This window comes from Danio rerio, chromosome 18 (genome assembly GCF_049306965.1).
Source record: "Danio rerio strain Tuebingen ecotype United States chromosome 18, GRCz12tu, whole genome shotgun sequence".
Taxonomy (NCBI): domain Eukaryota; kingdom Metazoa; phylum Chordata; class Actinopteri; order Cypriniformes; family Danionidae; genus Danio; species Danio rerio.
Window position 1 is genome coordinate 22,245,675 of NC_133193.1, and position 23,565 is coordinate 22,269,239.

Genomic DNA, 23,565 nt, shown 5'->3' on the forward strand with positions numbered 1-23,565 from the left:
TGAATTTCAGAAAGAGTTTTAAATACAGGATAGAAAATAGCTTATTACCTCTACATTGTTTTGTTTTTTAAATATATATAAAAATCTAGCAAACATTATAAGCAGACCCCAGAAAACAACACACTGTAAAACTTTTAAATGCAGATCATGACCATTTCAAATGTGAAAAATGTGAGTGAGTTTCAATGAAAACCAATGTTAAAAAAACACAGTAAATGAAATTAGGCACCACTGATTATTATTTGGTTTTAAACTTTAATAAAGTACAATCAAATGTATCCCAACTTGTTTAAGAAACCCTGGGATTACTGTGTTAACATATATTGAAGATCTCTCTCTTTTTAACATTTCTAATTGACCTTTTTCTTTTTATGCAAGTGCGTAAGAAGCCATTTAAACTTCATTAGTTCAAGACTTCCGGTCTCATTCACTTTCAGTCGTAAAAAAACGCTTGTCAGGCTGCAAGCTGATGTTGCAAAATTGTGTTTTCTTCTTATTTTATTTTTATGTATTGTATATTGTATATTCATAAACACAATTGTTTATAGAGCAGGTAGTTTGACTGTTTATTGCCGTTTAATATTCCTAGTGATTTCCTCATAGGAAAATGAATCGGAGGTTCTAAAACAATCTCAGAGAAGAGCTTACTTCCGCATTGCAGAATAAGGTCAATTGTTCTCTTTTTTTGGTTTCTAAAATAGATAATAATATGAACATGAAACGTTAAATGATATAATGACTTTTCATAATAATTCAACATGCTTCCTCATTCTACATACACCATCACCATTGTTAATAGGCACAGAACAGACATCATTTTAGCATCTGATAACAGTACGTTTAGTATGTAGAAAAATAGAAGGAAACGCACATGAAGCTGTTACACTATTTTACCTGGTGGTTTCAATGGCAGAGTATGAAGCCTAAGAATAGACTCTCATTAGACTAGCTGAATCCTCGTTCTGCTAATAGAATGTGACACAGACTTAATAGCACCGTATAGCTATTCTGGAAGCACTTACACACTTGTGTGTAAGCTGCCTAGCACTTATTTTTAATGTGAGATTCCTGTGATCACACCCCCCCTCCCTCTCTTACTGTCTCTGCACAGTATACCAGAGAATGAAAAATGTGTCGTCCTGGAAGAGCAGGATTGCTAGATTAGTCCTCGCTGGTCTAATGTCATTTAAGGATTAAGAGATCTCTGGGAGACAGTAAGGACAATCTAGTGCTTCTCGCTCTAGGTACAGCTAAATACTGACTCTGGCCAAAAGACAGACCACACAACATCCAAGTGTGTGACTAAACAAATTTGTGATCCTATGAATAATGGCAATTAAAGAGAGCGCTATGTTACAATTTCTGCATACATCTATGCATTTTTTAAACTTTTGTTTAACATGTATTTCATTAAAAAAAAAGCTTTTTGCTTAATGCCATGGAAACTAGAAGCACAAAACCATACTTTAACAAACTGTGCGTTTAGATAAAGTCCACAGTGTATATTTCTTTGAAAGATGATTGAAATGAAAAAGAAATAAAATACTGCAGTTATTTTTTTTCTGAGCTTAGTTAATTAAAGCTGCATCATAGTAAAAATGAAATAAAATGTCCAGGTAATTAATGATGAACATATATATAAAGAATGAATCAAAATGGAGTAATAAAATGATTCGCTTTAGCTTTTTTAACACATTAGCTAAGTCAGACACAAAATTTGGGGGTTGTTAAAATTGAACATTTTTCCAGGCAATATGAAAAAGTTCTTCTTATTAATGTTGAGAACTTAGACATTCAAATGAACAGCCTTAACTTGAAATGTTGTAAAAATACCCTCTTTTATTTTTATCAATATAGTTATAACTTGCTTAATAACATTACTTTCTTTTTTTAAATGTTACTGAAACCCCAAACCTTTGAACATCAGTGTATGCTTTTTAATTCTAGTTTCAAGTACAGTGGTCCTTTGATAATCACAGGAGTTAAGTTCTAAAAATAACCCGCAATAGGCGAATTCCACGAAGTAGTTGGCTTTTTTTTTTAACTATTATTATAGATGTTTTAAGGCTGCAAATCCCCTCACCACACACGTTATACACTTTTCTCAGACAGGCATTAAAGTTTTCACATTTTTTTCTTGTTCAAACACTCTTAAAGTTAAAACCTTCGTAGAAAAATAAGTCTTTTTTTATAGAATGAAACCAACTGCAGTCACTGAAACAGACTCCATATTTTTGAAGGTCTTGTTGTGTACAGTTACAAGCCTTTTTTAATCCTTGTTGAAATTTATTGCTGCTTTTGTCCATATGTTATTTTTTTCCTTCGTTATCTAACGAACCGAACATTCATTTATACTGTAATGGCGCTCTACAGCCACGTAACTTCTATCTTACTTTAGCATGTCCAGAAGTCCAACTTTCTTTGCGATGGTTAGCATCTTCCTCTGCCTTTAGGTCCTACCGCAGGTGCCTTTGATGGTGCAAAATGTTTCGTCGACATGTAGGGTTTGTTGAGGAAAAAACTTGCAAACATACAATACAGCACTTCAGTGTCACACTGCTAGCGATCAAAGATTTATGCAAATTTGGCAAGCCGAACGCATTCTGTATGAATAGGAGACATGGCACGGAGGAGATTGATAAACAGTGGTCTACAACCAATCCAGACTCAGAACATGTTGTGCTGTAAAAAAAAAGCAAGTCAAAATGCAAAACTCCCCGAAAGGTGAACCGCCTTATAGCGAGGGACCACTGTACCTGATATTATTTGTCTAATTTTGTGACTGACATGCTATTTTTAGCTATAATGCATCATTGAATGCTATTCCATTAAGCTATTACTCATCTTTGGGGCTTTCAAGATAAACAGTTGCGACTCTTTTCTCATGACAGACCTTTAAGTGTGGCTCAATCATCTGAGTCTGTGAGAATTCAGAAGAGCTGCTTTGCACTTCGATGGCTCCTTCACTCACTGATGCAGTAGAGCCGTTGTTCACATCCATCTGAAAAGTAAAAGATCTCTCAGTAGGGCCGAGCTTGATGTGTTTTTCTGTCTTGCCAAACCCATCGGTTGAGCTCCACTGTTGGAACTCTTCATCGGTGGTCATCCATGGCACTTCGTCCGTTTCAAACTCCTCTTTGGAAATTTTCATGGTGTATCCTGTACCGGCAGCTCCACCTATGGCCTGCTGGAGCATTGGATGAGATGAGCTCAGCGCCGCCATGATCTGCTCTTCAGATGGATCATCTTCTGCTTCTTCCAGCAGTCCAGACTCCTCCAACGTCTGGGACACATTGAGCTCCGCCACAATAGTCATGGTTCCATTGTCTGCAACTTGTTCTATTTTTTTGATGTCCACCGAGACATTCTCTGGAGTCTCTCTACCTTTCGTGAAAAATGCCAGCTCTTCCTTGAGGGCTCCAGAAACAGTGTCTTGGATTTGCTCTAATGCTCCTCTGAGCTGCTGTTCGGGGTCTAGTGAGTCCTCTCTCAGGATCCCCACTATGGACTGTTGCAGAGTGGGAGAAACGTGCACCTCCTCTTCAATTATGCAGTCTTGGATATTGTCTCTCAGAAACGAGCGGTCACCATAATCAGGTGAGTCTCTGTAACTGTGACCTTCAGCAGTGGGTCGTTTTGGATCATCTTCCTGGTAATATCTTTCATCAGACAGATCATCCACAACTCCGTAATGGCTATATGACATAAACCTTCCGCCATCCTCCGACTCATTGTCTTTTTCCTCGGACTCTGACAGGTTCTCGTCAGGAGTGGAGACGAAGTATTCTTGTGAGTCTTTACCATGTGAGAAGTAGGGTAGACTTTCTTCTTTGGAAACATCCTGAAACTGCATAGACCCACTGTTCCCATAACGTGAGGATTTAGCAAAATCAGTCTCGTAGGGTTTTGTGGTCTTAGGGTCACTCTCTAGCTCCTCGATTTGGAAGGACATTGATGAGGGACTGATGCTTGGCTGTTTAGACTTAATCTCCACAGTCTCCTCTATTTCAATTTCACTCTCCTCATCACTCTGAGAATCCACCGGTTCCTCGATTACCTCCACATTCACCAACTTATTTTCCAAACTCTCACCTTGCAGGCCAAGACTCAACAGGTTCTCAATCATGGCTCCCGTTGGGGTTCCTTTGATGTTCTCCAGAGTGACCTTCTTGACTCCCTGGCTGAGAAGCTCCTCTAGGGCAGAATCTTCAGACAGGTCCAGCTCCTCCTCAACTTTCGATTGTAAGACAATCTGAGTCTTGGTGGTTCCATCCTCTTGTTCTGTTTTCTCTACGTGATATGTGACCTTTGAGTCAGGGGATGAGCTGACCTTAGGATCTAAACCGGCTGGTTTCATGACCTTCTGAATGATTTCCTCCATAGAAACAGCATCTAACATTTTCTCCTCACCTACAAATACCTTATGCCCCACATGTTCAGACTCTCTCACATCTTTGGCGATTGATTCTTTCACATCCCCTCTTTTATCTTTTATTGATGCCTCAGATTTGTCTTGATCTAGTTTGAAATCCATTTTCTTTTCTTTCAGTTTAACATCTTTCTCTCGGCTTTCTTCTGTGATGGTCTTGCTCAAGCTCACAGTAGGTGATATTACATTCACTGACTTTGGTTTCTCTATTTTTGACATGGTTGAGCTTGGTGTACTTTCGATTCTAGTGGGGGGAAGATCAGGTGAGCTTTTTGAAGGGTGCTGAGAGACCTCTTTTCTCAGATATCTCTGATCTATCTCCTCTCTTTTTACCTCTACAGAAGAAACTCCAGGTTTTGAGGTACCGGAAGCAGCTGCTTGAGCTGCTTTGGTGAATGAAATCATGTCCCTTCTAGAATCAGGACTCTGCTGGGCACGATTTGATACACTGATGGGCACAATCCTAGAGGGTTCGTAAGAATGAAACTGACTGGATGTTGATGAGGATCTCATGCTGGAAACAGGCTCCATATATTTAACATCATATCCTGTGAAGGCTTTTTTTCTTGTATCCGGCCGACTTGCAGAATTAACAGAGACTCTTGGAGTGTAAACATGGGCTGGTGTTTTAATATCTACAGTACACAGACAACAGACAGTAGGTAGAAATTAGGATTGTGAAGATTTTACTTTCTAAGGTGGTTCTAAATATGCAAAATATCAACTTAATAAGAAATCCTATGTTGTTAAAAAAAAACTCATATAGCACAGCAGCTCAATGAAACAAGCAAATACCTATAATTCTTTCTCTTGAATGCTGATTAGACCACATTTTAGCATGTCTTCCTTCTTCTTCCAAGAGCGCCCTATTGATCATGACAAGGGCGAATGGAAAATAATTAGTGTGAGCAGAACATACAGTATCATAAAGTAGACCTAGACAAATTGTTTTCAGATTGAGAATGCTGACTACCTCAATGATCTTTCATGACCATGAAAAAGCTCATACAACACTGAGGACAAATAGAAAACCAACCAAGCCACCTCATGCTAAGCAGAAACACAGCTGAAGACATAACCAACACTCTTACTGTATATCCAGCATTGTGTTTAATAGATTAAACTGGTTGTTGAGCGCTTTGAACCTACCTTGAAAGTGCTTTTACATGAAAAATGTGTCAGAAAACCAAAGCGAAGCAGACTTTGTGAAGCTACAGACAGTATCCCTGTGAAAGTCCCCTGTGATTCCTTTGCGAGACTGATCTAAAAATAACTGCTACAATGCACTCTGTCTGTTTTCATTATGGCTTATGATGTGGTGCAGTTTTAAACAGACGAATGGAAAGACACGTCTACATTATGTGTCAAAACTAATTCAGGCCAACTTTACATTTTACATTAGGTATAAATGTTGTTTGACGAATTACAATTATTATGTAGAAAGCTTTAAAATCCTACCTGTTATGGCGGATTATATTAGTGGTGTGACATACTGTAACAAAAATGGCATTGAAACAACAAGATCTAAAAAATTTTCTATTGTGATGTGGCTTAATTGAATAATTCCAAATGCTACATTTTTACAAGTATTTAATGGATCACACAGCTTTACAGTCATATACAGTCAGTGTTTGTTAAATGTACAGGGATAAGGTCAGAAAAACAGAGACTTAAGCAGTCTAACAAGGCAAGAGAGGTGGAGCTGTATGCAAACTTGCCAAATGGGTGGGCTTTAGTTGCTCTGTTGCTGCAGTGACTAAAAATACATCTGCAAGGCACATGCTGGAGGTGGTGACTGTGGCTAACTCAACTACTCAAATCTAACCAGACAACAGTCATGCACATATATTCACATTGCTAAACAGGTTTTAGATACCCAACATACTTTTGTAATTGCAGAATAAGGGCCCATTCACACAGAATGAGTTTTGCATTTACAATTTTGAGACGTACAATAGGGAGTAGAGGCAAATTTCCCAACTTTAATGCTGCTGTTTTAAAATACTGTATTGTTGACGGATTACTGCCAATATACTGGTCAAAGACATCTTTCTAGTGCTTGGATTAAGAGGATGTTTAGATTTTAGTTTAAGAAAAACTGGAATGCAGAAATGACCCTAACAATGAAATATGAACATGAGACATTTCATTGGCTTTCAAGGTCTCCTGCACTAGTCCTTAGAGAAGACAAGTCTGCCAAGTCCATGAAGCACAAGTAATTTTGGTATTAATATTTAATGAGAACGTAGGAGAAGGGCACAGAAACAGGTCTTTCTTTCCAGAGCTTGAACTGGAATAAATTCATTGATAGTATTTTAACAAAAATGTCAAACTTGGATTTAAAATGTATGTATATATATATATATATATATATATATATATATATATATATATATATATATATATATATATATATATATATATATATATATATATATATATATATATATTACATCGTGTCTCAAGAAAAACCAAGCAATAATCCATCATACAAAAAATAAGACTGCTTATTGTACTAGAGGAATACGAATGACTAAATTTCACACAGGAATAACAGCACAATCTGTGCATTAGAATAATCATTTTACTTACTTAGCAATAAGGTAATGATGGCTTAATGATGACATATTTATTTTTAGCTGCGCAAGGCTTAAATAAAAATGGTGTTTTTGAATAAAGATAAAAGTTTGATCAAAGATTTATGAAAACTGAAAGGCTACCGTGCTTCATGTTTTCTTTGTGAGTTTCTGACTAAAACTGGACAAAAGGTGGATTGGTTTACTTTTTAGCAAAAATTGGCTGCACTGGATCAGTATGTTGTGTGGTGGGTAGTGGTCATCCGCGCACTGTCCATACTGTTGAAAATATAGCACCAATCGCACTGTCCGACCGATTGCACGGAAGTCTGGCAATTAATGACTTCGATATGTAAACTTAAATGTTTCTGTGTGTGCTAATTTAGTTTGCAAGTAATAAAATTGAAGTGTTCTGTCAATATTTGGGTTATCATTGTTTAATAAGGTAATATGCTGATGTAAATCAGGTGAGGTGGAAAACATATACATTTCATATAATTTCATCTATTTGCCTTCTAATTACAAAATACAATTAAAGTTGAAGGTATTTTGATGAAATTCTCACAGATTAATTTCGCTAGGATTAGAATTATTAGTCCCCCTGTTTTTTCCCCAATATCTGATTTTTTTAAACACATTACTTATCATAATAGTTTTAATAACTCATCTCTAATAACTGATTTATTTTATCTTAGCCATGATAACAGTAAATAATAATTGACTAGATTTTTTTAAGACACTCCTATACAGCTTAAAGTGACATTTAAAGGCTTAACTAGGTTAATTAGGTTAACTAGGCAGGTTAGGGTAATTAGGCAAGTTATTGTGATGGTTTGCTCTGTAGACTATCAAAAAAAAGCTTAAAGGGGCTAACAATTTTGACCTAAAATGGCTTTTAAAAAATTAAGAACTGCTTTTATTTAAGTCAAAATAAAACAAATAAGACTTTCTACAGAGGAAAAAATATTAACAGACATACTGTAAAAATTTATTTGCTATGTTAAACATAATTTAGGAAGTATTTAAAAAAGAGAAAGAAATTTCAAAGGGGGGCTAATAATTCTGATGTCAACTGTATATACATAAACCTCTGGAATCAATGCATAGCATGAATTATCAGAAAATGAAAAACTATTTCAAAAATTATTTCACTATTTTCAAAACTTGTCTGTAAGGCACTACATTGTCATTCAAGGAAAACTAAAGAATGTTAAAGTACTTAAATATTTTTCATTATATTAATTGAAACTGTGTTGACAAAGTGTAAGGGTGACCAGATATCTCAGAGTGGACTTACAGAATACACAAAGAACCACCTGAATGGACATTTTCTTCTTCTATACTATATGATTAGCTGCCATTGATTATGCTATTTTTGTCCAAAAGGATGCTACTAGAAGCACTTAGCACTGAAGAATTTTTTAGGAGAAGTAAAATCGGAACAAAACATGATTTTTTTTTTATTGTCCCAGTTAAAAAATTAACATATTATCACCCTACAATTTTTACAAATCCTTGACTTCCTAATTTGTCTATGAATGCTTGTAGGCTGATTTTTATATCAACGTACTGTAGTATGTCAATGCCAATTACATTCAGTCTCTTGATTGTTATGTGTGCGAAGTGCAAGTACAAGCAATGAGTTGTTGGTTGAAGTTCACGTAATGGCCACTGGTGTCATGAAAAAGAAGGTTTCTTGAGGTCAATAAGTAATTACATTTATTGATTTTGTTGAAGAAGCTCTTACCTGTATGCTGCCACTTCCAGAGCGAGACCCATCTTGACCTGTAATAGATCTTGATGGTCCTTCAGCTTATCTGAGATGTTGCTGGACAGCATTCTGCGCTCATACTCTAGTTCCTCAATAATAGCCTGCATGACAAGAAGATAGTACACTTTTATCATACACTTTTAATTGTTCCTGTGAATTCCAGAATATATCCTTTACTATTACTCCCCCTGAACCCAGAAGCTTGTGTTTTGTCGTTTTTGAGTAGGTACGGTGAGGACTCTTGAGTTCCACCTTTTGGTTCATAGCTCTTGATTCAAACATGCGTTTCCTTCCTGAGGGTCCGGGCCTAGGAAAATTTCTGGCATGTCAGAAGTTCATCCGACCTTCTTTTTGCTGGTTGGGAGAGGTTAATCGCCTCTCTGTTCCCCCTGTACACTGACTAAACCCAGCGTGACAAACTACGCACAATGACAGCCAAAAAAGGAGAAGCACGAATCAAAATTTGGCTCAAAATTCACTCAGTGTATGCCCATCTTAAGGCTGCCCAGCAGGCATAGAACATCAACATGCCGTCAGATTGACCTTGCACCCCAATGACGTAGGGACTTTGCATTTTGTTTAGAACTGAGAATCTGGTTGACGTCATTGTCAACCCATTGTGCGGCTGAAGTCAATGTTCAATGTCCAAGCTAAAATCAACCAACGTCTAATGATGTTACAGATTGACTTTGTGTGGACGTTACCATTATGACGTCTATCAGACGTTGGATTTTGGTTTCCACACCTGATGAATGAATGTCAGTATTTAATGTCAATATATGACGTTGGTTTAAGATGTTAACTCGAAGTTGGATTTTGGTCACTTTCCAACACAACCTAAAGTCAACCAAATATTAATGTCATTTGATATCACTGGATCAAATTAATGTTGTCCTTAGATGCTGACTAGACATTGCATTTTAGTCACCTGATATCACGACCAAAATCTAACCTAATATTAATGTCTTATGATGTCATGTGCCTGCTGGGTGAGTTCACATGATTGCTCTGGAAGTGTAGTTTATTTAAATAAGTAGGAATTCTATCATCTTAACTACCCAATCTAATACTAACACACTGCATTTTCTTTTGTCACAAAAGCTGTTTTTCCTCTATTTTAAGTTTGGTTTTAAAAATGACAAAACTAGGCAAACCAGGAGTAAATGTATAATCCTTCTTCATTCACCCTGCATAATAGTATTACACAGCATTTAATCTATAGACTGATAAATGTCTTTGTAAATGCTTATTACAGGCCTGCGTCATTAGGCTGTTGGGTAATTGCTTATCTGTTATGGATTTGGACTCTGAATATTTTGGCACGAGGCTGGTTGCAATAATATGTCAAAGCTGACATCCTCCAAACAGCCCATTCAATTTAGCCCACAGTGACACAACACTTTAGTGATGCTTGCACTTTGCTTCAGTAACTGCTTATTTGTCATTCTCTGTGGAGAGAGGCAATCATGGGATAAAGCATTAATGCTCAATTTTTCTAAAGCACATTGAGCTAGAGATGATAAACAGGGATATTGGCAGAGCTAAAGCACTTCTCACTTGTGCTCCTAAGGGGCCTATTGTAAGAACAGGTGTTTGGATAATGTCTATCTACATGAAGTTGATGACTGCTTGGTATCTGTTATTTGTGCGTTTTGTAATCTTTTACTTTAATGTCATTGCCTGAGTGTAAAACCTCAAGTAAAAAACTTCACTTTGGGGCCCTGATTTGACAAGAGGGTGGAGTTAAGGAAACTTGGGCGTTTACGGCAGGCCCAGACCAACTGGGCTATAAGACCACCTTGGTGACACTGTGTCTCCAGGTGATGACGTCGATTAAATGGAGGCAGGTCGCTTAAATGGAGGCAGGTCCGGGCCTACCGTAAACGCCAAAGTTACGGTTTTGTAAAGGCAATGCTATAAAAAATGTCTTGCAAATACATACTATATATATATATATATATATATATATATATATATATATATATATATATATATATATATAGTTTATATATATATATATATATATATATATATATATATATATATATATATATATATATATATATATATATATATATATATAGTTTTGTGTTGCCATTTATTTTTGCTCTGCTTGATTTTTTTTGTTAGCAAATTTTATTTTCATTTCTCAAAACTTAAGTTTCCCATTGCGATTTTTGGAGATTTGCATTTATTTATTTAATTTTTGCTCAATACGTTATTTTTTGTTTGCAAAATGTTCTTTTATTTTGTAGGTATTTATGGCCCTAGAATGACTACATAATATATTTGAACAGAAATTAAGATTTGCTTACAGTAAATTAGTGGCACTTCGTCTTCAGAAATGTAATATTTTTGTACATTTAAGTAAAAATGTTATATTTATCCAGTATATGTTAATTCTAAAATATTATTTAATTAGCTTTTATTGCAATTAAAATAAAAAAAATTACACATTTACACACAAGTGTTTCACATATTTGTCATACATACTGTATGGTGCTAGGTGCATATCAACTTTATAAAAGCATAAAATTTATTAAACTAAATAAAAATAGCAGTTTATGTATTATATGGAAAGAGGATGCAGATTTAATGCGTGATTTAAAATATGTCATTGCTTAAAATATGCCATGTGTTTCTAGGTAATTTGGATGAAACGATCGAAAAGGTTATAGATTTACATAACCATGGGAACTGTGCAACAAATACTTTAAAACGTCATGGGACACCAATGTGTATCGGCAGAGATGTGTCAGTGCTGCTGCTGTCACCATAGTGCGGGCCGTGGGTGTGGCGCTCTTTCTGGAGGAGCACAACATCCTTACGCAATCCCTGTTTTCACCAACGCACATCAGGAAAACTATCCCATGTTTTATTAATAGAGCAGCTTGTGTTTTGGCTTTGACACCCACCTGATACTGAGTGATTTCAGCTCTGAACTGATCTTGCATGTTCACGAGCTGCTCCTCGAGATTCATCTGCACTTGTGTTTGTTTCTCAATCTCGTCACGCAGCCTCTTGAACTGCGAAGCGTGTTCCTTCTTTTCCCTCTGAATCTCCTCCAGCCTCGCGTGGTCTGCTTTTATCGACTCTTCGATTTCCTCCACCTGCAGGCGGTACATCTCCAAGGTGCCCTGCCAGTTTTCGGTGAAGTTGTTTGCGTACTCCTGCACCTCCTCCATAGTAACCGCTGGAGGAGCGGGACGCGTTTGAGTCACGACTCGCACAGTTCTGGAGCGCACCTGGTCCCTCAGGTGGGCCACTTCCTTTCTGTGGGCATCTTCCAAAAACTTGTATTCCGTTTCCAGCTCAAAGAGACGACTCTCCAAAGCACCGTTGCCCTGAATAGCGTTCTGAAGTTGCCTCTCGCAGCCTTTAAGCTCAGTCCCGATGCTTTTGCTGACCGAGGCTTCATCTGAACGCATCGCCTGCAGCGCCTGAAGTTCATTGCGCAGCTTCTGTCGCTCCATCTCCGCTTTGCATTTCTCGAAAGATAAACGCTCCACCAGTCTCCTCATTTCTCGCAGCTCGGACATGTGCTTGCTTTCCCATTCTCCAGACCTGTTCTGCCTGATTGAGCTTATTTCGTTAATCAGACAGGTGTTTTCTTGTTCCAACTGTTTCGAGCGCATTAGGTAGTGGCTGAGTCTTTGGTTGAGCTCTTGCAGCTGGAGCTTCTCGCTTTCAAACGGTTCCCTCATTCGAAACATTTCCCCGTTGTAATTGAGAGTATCTAAAAGCTTAAACGTGTTTAAGTTTGAAGCTAATCAATATTTTGTTGTCATCCGTGTTCTGCGTCGATGAAGAGCGCTGGGCGGAGGCAGAGTCGGACAAGTGCGAAGGATTTGAGCTGATCCCATGTCCCGTTAGCGAGTCCTACTATGGTGACGGTTTACTTCATGAATATTTATGACGCAACGCGACGTTCGTCCAGTAGGGCTATAAGATTCGCTGAAACAGTTGAATATTGATTAGGCTATGCCTGGACGCTTTGTGAACGTCAGCACGTTGTATTAATATTCATGACTCAGTCCTTTGCCATGGTACGTTGTGTAAATTCCGTCCCGGTAAGAGAGACGTTTGAAGGAGTACGTCTTTAGCTGTGATGGGATATGAGATGGCTCTCCCATGTGGAGAAAAATCGACAATGCACTCCCTTACTTGAGCAAACTTTCACGTCAGGTAACAACCCTATCAAGACAGTTTACATAAAGTATCAGCTAACAGCTACTTACCGTGCCTCTATTCTCGTGTAAATAGGCGATATAGAGTTTAGTTTTAAAAAAAATAATGGACACTACACGCGAAATTGTAGTTATCACAGGTATGTGGTTGGGTTGGTAATCTGACGCATGCGAGAACCAGGCTATCAGTTTTAATGGCTTCGTTTCCTCGTTAAATATGAGGAAAATATTATTGGTTCTGCCAAAGTCGTCGGCTCTGCTACTGTGTTTGAGATGACGCTTGTTTGTTTAATGTACTAGGTTTTGGTCCTTTTCGACAATATGTAGTGAATCCAAGTTGGGAGGCTGCAAAGGTAACGTAAAACAAATACATTTTTGATATTAGTCGTCTACATATACCATTTTAAAGTAAACAATGGGCAATACATTGATTTTACAATTTATTAAGCAATAGCAGTGTGAACGCATTATTTACCTCAATATTACATTTTTACTCAATGTCGTTGGTATGAAAAGCAAAATAGTCTTTCACTCTGTTTAGTATTAAAATGTATCATTTTTCACAAACTTCCCAAATTAGTATTTTAGACATGTACATGACATTAATTTAAATACCCAATCTAAAAAAATCTTGTTAATTTACTCACCCTCAGGCCATCCAAAATGTAGGTCACTACTTTCTTCATACATTTTTCAAACATTGGTCTTTGGTGATTCATAAAACTGAAGTCAGTGGCTACTGGTACTTGAGTCAAAAACACCATCTGCAAAAGAAAATTTATATGCCTGATCTTGAAGTTGAATGATTGATCAGTGCAACAAACAACAACAATTACATAATTCATTTTCTTTTCAGCTTAGTCCCTTTATTAGTTAGGGGTCGCCACAGTGGAATGAACCACCAACTTATCCAGTATATGTTTTATGCAGCAGATGCTCCAGCTGTCACCCATCATTTAGAAACACCCATACACTCTCATTCACACACATACACTTTGGACAATTTAGCTTGCCCAATTCACCTCTACACTGATTTGCCAACTGACACAGCCGAGGCTAGAACCAGCGACCTTCTTGCTGTGAAGCGACTACACTACCCTCTGCGCCACCCACAACCATTACATTAACAATGTAAATGTTTATTATTGTTCACAAAAAACGACAGATTTAACTGATAATGACAAAAGTATAATCTTTTCATAACAGTTAAATTTGCTCATTCAATGTCAGTAATTTGAGAAGAGGTTTTAATGATCAAACCTAGTAACATCAAAAATTCAACGACGTGCTCCACCCAGGACCTCTAGACACCTATTGCATGTAAGGTCAAGTCACAGAAAAATAACTAAAATTTATGAAGATTAGTCAGTGGTGAATAAATTAACACTTTTTTATTTGAAATGAACTATACCTTTATTAACATATTTATAAATTCTCCACATTCAGATTTAATGTATATGGCCACATTTTATGATTTGAGCAGGGTTTAAAGATGGAAGGACTTGGCTCGAACATAGGGATCCACATCAATGAGATTCCTGTCAGTTATGCCAAATGTCAACAAGTCCTCAATGACATCTGGCAAACAATGACTCCAAAGGTAACTTCAAACAGGTCAACTACTATTTACACACAGACCAGAAACTGGTGAAACTCTTAAGAGATTAGACTACAAGATGCTTTAAATATTTTTGTTTATAGCATCTGAGATTATATTAATGTTGATACAGATTTTAAACCTTTTTCCCCTGCGATGGCCAGATGGTCATTCATTTAGGCATAGCCCCAGGGGCCAAAGGCATCACATTGGAGCAAACAGGGAAGAACTACTGCTACAAAGACAAGGATGTGAGCGGTCTGTGTCCTGCTGGTCACTGCTGCGTTGAGGGAGGACCAGAACAACTGAACTCCATCATAGACATGAGGTCTCTTGGCAAGCATCTAAAAAGTATGGGGCTCGATGTCATTTACTCCAGGGATGCCGGGAGGTACTGTAACAACTACAGTAACAATTTGAATAATGGATAAAATGTATTACTTTAAGGTATAGTTAAAAAAGTTTGCTGGCCAAAAAAAGAAGGTTGCTGGTTTGAGTCTCCGCTGGGTCAGTTGGCATTTCTGTGTGGAGTTTGTATGTTCTCCCTGTGTTCGTATGAGTTTCCTCCGGGTGCTCCGGTTTCCCCCACAGTCCAAATACATGCGGTACAAGTGAACTGAATAAACTAAATTGACTGTAGTCTATTTGTGTGAATGAGGTTATATGGATGTTTTCCAGTACTGGGTTGCAGCTGGAAGGGCATCTGCTGTGTAAATCATATGCTGGATAAGTTGGCAGTTCATTCCCCTGTGATGACCCCTGATGAATAAAGGGACTGAGCCGAAGGAAAATGAATTATTGAATGAATATTGACATCATTTACTCTCCCTTGACTTGTTCCGAATCTTTATGAGTTTCTTTCTTCTGTTGAACACAAAAGAAGATATTTTGAAGAATGTTGGAAACCGGTAACCATTGATACCAATAGTAGGAAAAGTAAATACTATGAAAGTCAGTGGTTACTAATTTTCATCATTCTTTAGTTTATCTTAATTTGTGTTCAACAAAAGAAACAAAGTCAAACAGGTCCAGAACAAGTAAATGAGTAAATGATGGCAGGATTGTTATTTTTGTGGTAAACCATTCCTTTAAATGCATTAATTAATAGCTTAATAGCCTGCACATTGACTGATTATTAGTACTTACACAGCACATATTAATGCCTAATTCTGAATGACCATATTCTGCATAAATAAATCCTGTATCCTGTACCCTACACCTAAAACTCCAAACTTTTTTTTTGTTGAACACAAAAGCCGATATTTAAAGGGCACCTATTTTACCCCTTTTTTAAGATTTAAGATAAGTCTTTTGTGTCTCCAGAATGTGTCTGTATAGTTTCAGTTCAAAACACTCATCAGATTATTTATTATACCTTTAGAAGTTTGGAATTTTCTGCTCTGAACACTATGTAGCTCTTTTTGCCAGTGCCTTTAATGCTAGTTCTCCTCACCCACCATTCACTTGTGCCTGTCAGAGTGTGGCCCAATCTCCACCTAGGCTGCGTCAGATAAACAGCACAGTGACAGACATAAATGAAGCAGATGTCACGTAACGTTTGTGAGAAATACTACAGCAAGAACTTTCCCAATGATTATTTGATGTATTTGTTGTGGAGTTAATTCAAGCCTTTCTGCGATGATGAGTCACACACAACATGCGCACAAACACACAGAGCGCAGAGTAAATGTGACGGGATACTGTACATGTTGCTGTATGGATATCCGTTATGTTAATGTAAAAAAATAAATCTAATTTAACGTCCACAAACGTGTATTCTTTTATAATACGCTTATTTCACACGGCTGTCTTTTTAAAACACGAAAGGGAGGCTGTGGTGGGAAGAAACCCTGAAGTATAGGATTTGCATTGTAAACACTGCAACAACATGCTGTGGACTACAAACCTCCAGCTATTGCCGCGATTTCAGAGTGCAGATATGGTGTAAACATCACTAAAATATCATTCAGTTGTTTGATTTACACAATTAAAAGCATATTAGGCATCAAACAAAATCACAATCTCTTCAAGAGTGTCCTCCTTGGCTTCTGTTCATGGCACCAGGTAAACACAGTGGGGACCTCCCTGCTTGCTTTAGCATAGGTAACCCGGTGAACGATAAAACAATGCAGTCCTCTGTAGCACACCCTCATGTTGTCTGTAATAGTGTTGTCCCGGTACGGGAGTTTTAAAAATGTCCATTTCCCGCTAACATTTAAGTGCTGCTGAGCGCGTTCTTAAACACAACTGATTTGCCATAGTAGTTACCAGTGCTCATCAGAAATGACTGTGATTGGCCGTGAAGGTCATCAGTTGACCGCTCTTCACAAGTGCAAACACAGATGCACAAACATTGCAGTGTTTTAAAGCCGCAAAGATCAGTCAAGTCATCAGCGGATCGCTCGTCTGTGTTTGCCCTCGGTAAACATCGGTGAACTGTGGTGAACTGATGTCATCCACGGCTAATCATTTCTGTTGAGCGCCAGTAAACACTATGGCAAATCTGCGTTGTTGCGTTCAACAGTGCTTAAATGTTAGTGGGAAATTGACGGTTTTTATAAATTTCAGTTACGAAATAAAGTATGGTGACAGGTCTAATACAGTGAAGGAATCACTTCATTAACTTAAGTTTGATAAATGGCATCTAAAACGTGTGTTTGGCAAAGAAAACGTTAGCTAACTAGTATCATTTCCTTTAACTTAGCTGAAAATGAGGTCAAGTATCCCATTTCTTTCCCTTTTCCATTCAGAACGGACCTTCAGGACATTCGGAAGGCGATGAAATGATACATTTGTGTCACTTTCAGCCAGGTACACAACATTTCTGTGACTCATGTGATACTTCTGGGTTTCTTCCCACCACAGCCTCGATTTAGCTTTTTTAATGGCGGCTACGTGAAATAAGTCTATTGTACTGAAATGCGGCTGTAAATCATTAAACATGTTTTAAAAACGTTTTAAACTTGTAAAACTCATTGTTGATCACATTTGATGATGACTGATGATCACAGAGAGCTGAACTGATCTTTTAATCCTGGTTGTTTTGCGCACGTCCTGTCTTGTTGATATGATAATACGTGTTACTATGGAGAAATGTTTATTTAGGGCTGTCAAGCAAATTGGTGGGCAGGGAAACCGCACTTCTACGTCATGTTGCGGTGAGCCTCAAAATGGGAGGAATTTGGATCCTATTTTAATGTCAGGAAATAAAAAAAAAAGACTTTTTGTCTTTATATCACCCCGATATGACTGCCAGCACACAATACCTACACAGTCCTGTCCAAACAGTTCCCAAAAGATTATTTTCATGATAGGTGCCCTTTAAAGAAGACTGAAAACCTGTACCCATTGTCTTCCATAGTGGGAAAAACACTTACTACGGAAGTCAATGGTTATTGCTTTCTAACATTAAAAAAAAAAAAAAAAAAACTTCTATTGTGCTTAACAGAAGAAAGAAACCATAAAGGTTTGAAAAAAAGTAAAGGGTGAGGGGCAACTATTCATTAAAAACACTTTTATTAAAATCAATGAATACGTTCCCAAAACTAAAGTGTTACCAGAAACCAGATGGCCTAGATCATGTGTACGACTATTTCAACTGATCAACAAAGGTTTTTAGAAAAATTATCTCGGTGCAAATACAGTATATATGACTCCAAGAGCTCATAAAAATGTATAAACTCCTTTATAAATTAATAATTACATTTATTAATGTTATAAAGAATTTTAAACGATAGCATGTTATACAATTATCAACTGAATCGTTTGCAGGTTCCTGTGTGATTTTGTATACTACTATTCATTGTACCATGGGAAGGGAAAGGCTGCATTGATTCATGTACCAGCATCAGGAAGCCTGGCAAGCCCAGAAAGACTGGTACCACAACTCCAGACCATCATCCAGAATCTGTTACAACAGCTGGACAGCCCTGCACACACAACCTGAGGATACATGGACAACACACAGGTAGAAAACACAGAGTAATTGACACAGACTTTCAGACTTTTTTTAATTCAAAATATAAGAAATAAAGTTTTCCCATAATTTATATAATACTTTATTTCATTAATCGTGTGTGCTTGTGGTCTGAACTGTCTTTCATCTAATCCTTTACACCACGGCTGCAGTTTATAATAAAGTTTTGCAGTATAAATGTTAGGAGTTGTATTTCACACTAGCTTTTGTTCTGCTGCTACCATTTTTCAGACTGATCCCTTTTTTTGGTTTGGGGGCTTCCAATGAAACCACCAATAAAGTCTTATGCATATGCGTGACTAGGTGTTTGGGTAACACTTTATAATAACTAAGCATTAGCAAATAGTGAATTTATTAACTGTTAAGCATTAACTACATTAATAGACATTTGTTTATAATTGCAGATATGCATGCTGTATTATTGACTTATAAGCACACTTATAATGTGCTTAATGATTGTATTTTCATACTTTGCTTATTATTATTTTTTAATTACTAAATTAAGTATTGCATCATTTACAAAGCAGTTATTTAAAAGAAATTGCTGGTTTTTAAGAAGTATCTAGAATGAGTTAGTTCATGATAAACTTTTTAAATCAACATTTATACATCTTGTTATCAAGGCATATATTTAGTTAATTTGTTTGTTAATAAATGCTTTGTTAACTTCATTCAGTTTAGTGACCTAATCTAAAGTGAGGACTATTTATGTTTTTATTATTATTATTATCTATTTATGCTTTGAAACTATCAAATGATAAAGAAATTCTTGCATTCTTAACTCAAATAAAATTAATGTACAGTTTAAACATAGCTAAATAACATTGAAATGTATCATAATATATTGTTAAATTATTATTTTATCCAGTTTTATGTTATATTTTGACTCCTGTTACTCAGCGATGTTTAAACTTCAGTCATTTTACGTTTTAGGTAAGATTGCAAACATGTATTGTTCATTTGATACTGAACCTTTAATTGTTATTTATTGGGGATTTACAAAGCATAAATAGTCCTTACTTTAGATTAGGACATAAAACTGGAGTTAATAAAGCATTTATTAACATACAAATGAACTATCAGTATACGCCTGAGTAATGCTGATTTGAAATGTTGATTTGAATAGTTTATTAATCATTTACTAACGCATTCTGAATGATCTTTAAAAAACCCAACTACCGGTACTCTTAAATACAAACAATTTGTAAATAATGCCATACTTATAGTCATGAAAAATTAATCAGTAACAAGGTAAAAAAGAATAATTATTAAGCACATTTAAATGTGCTTTTAAGTCAAGAATACAGCATTTGTAGCTGCAATTATAAACTGCTTACTAATACCTATTAATGTAGTTAATGCTAAACAAATAATGAATTTCCTATTTGTTAATGCTTAATAGATGATTCATAGAGTGTAGTTATTATAAAGTGTTACTGGTGTTGGCTCTCCTAAACCTTTATTAAAGAAGCTGTTTCACTGATTTCAACTGGAGTCGTGAAGAAGAACATTTAATGGAAAAGAAAACACTGATAGCAACTACCGTATGAATAGTTTTATCTCTAAATCATTGATGATGAAATCATTGTGAATTCGATATTTTCTAGAGTATTGCGGTGTAGCACACAGGTAGAAAACATTGATGATAACAATGCTATTAGTGAAGTTAAAATAAGTGAGACAGGACACAGACATTCAGACTCATTCATATTTTAATTCAAAATTTAAGAAAAAAAAAGAAAATACATGAAAATTCTTCAGATATACATTAAGCCAATGGCATGTAAAAAGTCTACTATCTCAACTGGAGGTGAGGAAAAAATGAAAAACAGGAGGCCTTAGATACATAACTTACAAAAAGACGAGAGTACCAGCCAAGCCGTTTTAACCATCAGTTTCTACCAATCAATGCAATGACACAGAGATTTTTTATTTACCCTCCTTTTCTTCTTTTTTGTGTGAAAGGAAAATCATAAAAATGTTATTAAACTCTTCAGTACAGTAGATCAAGGCCCCTTTTGAAATTTGTCGGAATGCCAAGCAAAAACATTAGTGCCTGGGAAATGATGTCTGTGAAACCTCAAGCTCATTATTGCAATTAAAATGCATACATGCATCTTTTCTAAACCTGAGGTTTTGCATCATGAAAAAAACATAATAAACGATAAGAGTTTTTATGATAGTTGAACAAAAAAGTCTTTCAGTCAATCTACCTTCAGGTCTGCAAAGAACTTGCATCTTAATAATCTACTTCTACTGTAAACTTGTCTCTTTTTATCTTAAATTCTAGTCATGTCTCTCTCTGTGTCATGACTACCCGTAATCTACTGGACATCGCTGTCCTATTTGTGTTTACGTATATATGCGTTGTGTAGATCTGTAACCTACTGGTAACTAAGGAAACCTTGGCAGCATTCAATGAAAACTGACATTCACTTTTGCAACAGGCCAATGCTTTTGTCCATTATTCATTACAGAAAGAAAAAAAAAAAAGAACAGAAATAAATAGTGATATCTATTATCTTCCCATTATAAACACATCAAAATCTTAATCACTACATCTACATGTGATACACTCCCACCCATATACATACGCAACAATACAAGCACAAGGGCTTTTATAGATTGGTTATTTCGACCGTTTTGTACCACATAGAATAATACTCTTTTCTAACAATGTGCCTCTCAGCATCCCGACCAGATCTCTTCCAACGAGCGTCCTCATTTGCAACCCCTGGAGTTCAAAAGATTCAAAATATCCGTCATTTTAAGTGCCATGAAACAGAACGACCAGGGGTTGTAAGACCACGGCCGTTTTGCATTGTAATCGTCTGACCCATCTGTTTTTAGCGGTTGTTTGGAGAGAGAAATCCCGTTGCTTAGAACCACCACCTACCCAATGCTATTGGCAAGACTATTTGTAGTCTTTGTAAAGCAGCACGTTGTCAGCAGCAGTAGAAAAGAGAGGCAAACCGCAGCCCTTTCTCTCTCTGGAGAACAATGTCGATAAGTACGATGACAACAATCGGCTCTTTATATATGGTACTCGCTAGACATGTGGAGTGATTCTGACCAAACAAATCAGTTGGAATTTTTTTCCTGCTAGATTTTTTATTTTATGAGAAAGGGAAAAAAACCACTGGTTTGTTATGAAATCCACATTATGCATTGAATTGCTAGAAGCTTTGGCCAACAATGGTGCTTATGAATCAGGTAGTTATCGGTGTACAGACATACTGACAGATGCAGGACAGCGGTGTTGGGAAGCAGAACGATCTCTGTTTATGCTGCATATGAGTTCCTAATGAAGTTAATCAAAGCTTTAATAGGCAGTTCACCCGAAAAATAAAGATTGCTGTTCATTTATTCACACTTTGGTCATCCAACATGTTGGTGATTTGTGATCCTGGACCACATAAAACAGACACAACTGTCAATTTTTGGAAAATGGTATATATTTATGGATATATGCATTATCTGACAGTTGAATAAAGCAATATTTAATAAGTGAATCTGAAGAATAAAAAAAAAATCTAAATACTGAGAAAATCAAGTTTAAAATTGTCCAAATTAATTTCTTAGGAACAGATATAATCAAAATCTTTGTTATGATAAATTTAAAATTAGGAAATTTACAAAATGTGATATTTACATAATATTATCAGGATTTTTTTGGCTCAAAAGAAAAATGTACAATGTATTTTTGCCAAACTCTGTAACATAAGATTTTCTTTAGTAGAACTTTTAGAAATGTAATTGAATTGTGGTCCTTGGTGATTCATAAAATCCAAGTCGACCGGTACGTCCCGAGAGTAAAACCCAAAAACATGTTGTGTATGAAATGAATCAATCCTGCTATTCTACAAAAAAACACAACATTAATTACAAAATTATAACTTTTAATCCTTGGTTAATGGTCCTGAGCATTTTCGTGACAGGCCAATGTTGTAAATACCAGTTCCTTGCACAGACCACTTGTCTTTGTAAGACCCTAATGTAAATCAACAGCAAGTGAGATTTTCTTGGGTGAACATCCCATTAAGTATTGCATTAGGTTATTTTAATACACTGTAAAACCCAATATGTTTAGGTAACTCAAACCATTTGAGGAAAACGATTGCAACAAACCATTTAAGTTTAAAAACTAATCCATTTAATGGATTAAACAAAGCAATTTGAGCACAGTAAAACCCAATAAACGAAGAGAACTCAAACCAAATCAGTACTGTAAAACCCAGTAAGTTAAGGCAACTCAAACTGTTTGAGGAAACCGATTGCTACAAACCATTTGAGTTTTAAAAAATCTATTCAAGTTCTGTGAACTTACTCTATTTAAGTTGAAGTATTGAAGTATTTAATTAACTGATTACCTTCAACACTGAGTTCAAAACTCTTCAAATGATTAGAAATAACTTTCAGTAGGTTTTTAGTTGACTACACTCATTTTATTTTAATAACGTTGACTGTTGGGTTTTACAGTGTAACAGCATCATATCTAGATATAAATCGTGTGTTCTTGTTGGCTGAACTCTCCTTCTTCCAATCCTCTACACCACATCTGCAGTTTATAATGAAGTTTTCCCATGTAAATGTTCTGAATTATATTTCACACAACTTGTTTTAGTTCTGCTGCAACCATTTTGAAGACTAAACCCCTTTTTTGGGGGGATGAAGACTTCCAATGACAATATCTTATTCATCTATATCAAATTTGCTAGCATACATGTGACTAGGTGTTTGCTCTCCTTAACCTTTATTAAAAAAAGCTGTTTCATTGATTTTAATTGGAATATTTAATATAAAAGAAAACCACGGATAGCAAAGAACTATCTTTTATCTCTAAAACCATGATGATTAAAGCATTGTGAATTAGACATTTAGTAAAGTATTGCGGTGTGATTGAGAGCAGCGGGAGCAGTTTTGTGTATGTGATAAGGGACGCAATAGACACACCATTAGAAATCCCACAGACATGTCAGTTCACACCATAACTTCCTCTCTCTCTCTTTCTCTCTCCATTCCTGGGAGC

The 23,565-nt window shown here is 36.3% G+C and overlaps 2 protein-coding genes across 9 annotated transcripts in view; one reads left to right on the forward strand and one right to left on the reverse strand.

Annotated features, from left to right (window-relative positions):
• On the reverse strand, positions 1–12,581 carry synm (synemin, intermediate filament protein). 2 transcript variants are annotated; one of them, NM_001044875.2, is made up of 4 exons: positions 11,692–12,581; positions 8,753–8,877; positions 5,225–5,295; positions 2,043–5,064 (listed from the first exon to the last, which is right to left on the reverse strand). In NM_001044875.2, exons 1-4 carry the CDS (start codon positions 12,487–12,489, stop codon positions 2,837–2,839), a joined length of 3,222 nt encoding a protein of 1,073 aa, NP_001038340.1. In that variant the 5' UTR covers positions 12,490–12,581; the 3' UTR covers positions 2,043–2,836. The 2 variants fall into 2 exon arrangements, with proteins under 2 accessions (XP_073785313.1, NP_001038340.1); XM_073929212.1 differs by lacking the exons at positions 8,753–8,877; positions 11,692–12,581 and adding an exon at positions 5,579–6,110 and having other exon boundaries at positions 1–5,064.
• The window catches only part of pgpep1l (pyroglutamyl-peptidase I like), a 26,745-nt gene continuing 14,696 nt past the window's right edge, over positions 11,517–23,565 (forward strand). For 2 of the 7 annotated variants that reach the window (XM_073930320.1, XM_073930321.1), the window contains exons 1-4: positions 12,708–12,961; positions 14,447–14,563; positions 14,725–14,951; positions 18,332–18,527. In XM_073930320.1, coding sequence (XP_073786421.1) covers positions 12,908–12,961; positions 14,447–14,563; positions 14,725–14,951; positions 18,332–18,506 — 573 coding nt within the window. In that variant the 5' untranslated portion in view covers positions 12,708–12,907 and the 3' untranslated portion in view covers positions 18,507–18,527. Of the gene's footprint in view, positions 14,284–14,446; positions 14,564–14,724; positions 14,952–18,331; positions 21,014–23,565 lie in introns of those variants that run through there. The other 5 variants (XM_073930317.1, XM_073930318.1, XM_073930323.1 and 2 more) reach the window with 5 other exon arrangements.

Bases quoted from the DNA above. Each gene is read 5' to 3' on its own strand.
- synm (NM_001044875.2), bottom strand. From the start codon at position 12,489: ATGTTTCGAATGAGGGAACCGTTTGAAAGCGAGAAGCTCCAGCTGCAA. The intron at 8,878-11,691 runs GTGGGTGTCAAA...CTTGTCATGCAG, and splicing joins CTGAAATCACTCAGTATCAG to GCTATTATTGAGGAACTAGA. The intron at 5,065-5,224 runs GTATTTGCTTGT...TGTGTACTGTAG, and splicing joins TTCAAGAGAAAGAATTATAG to ATATTAAAACACCAGCCCAT.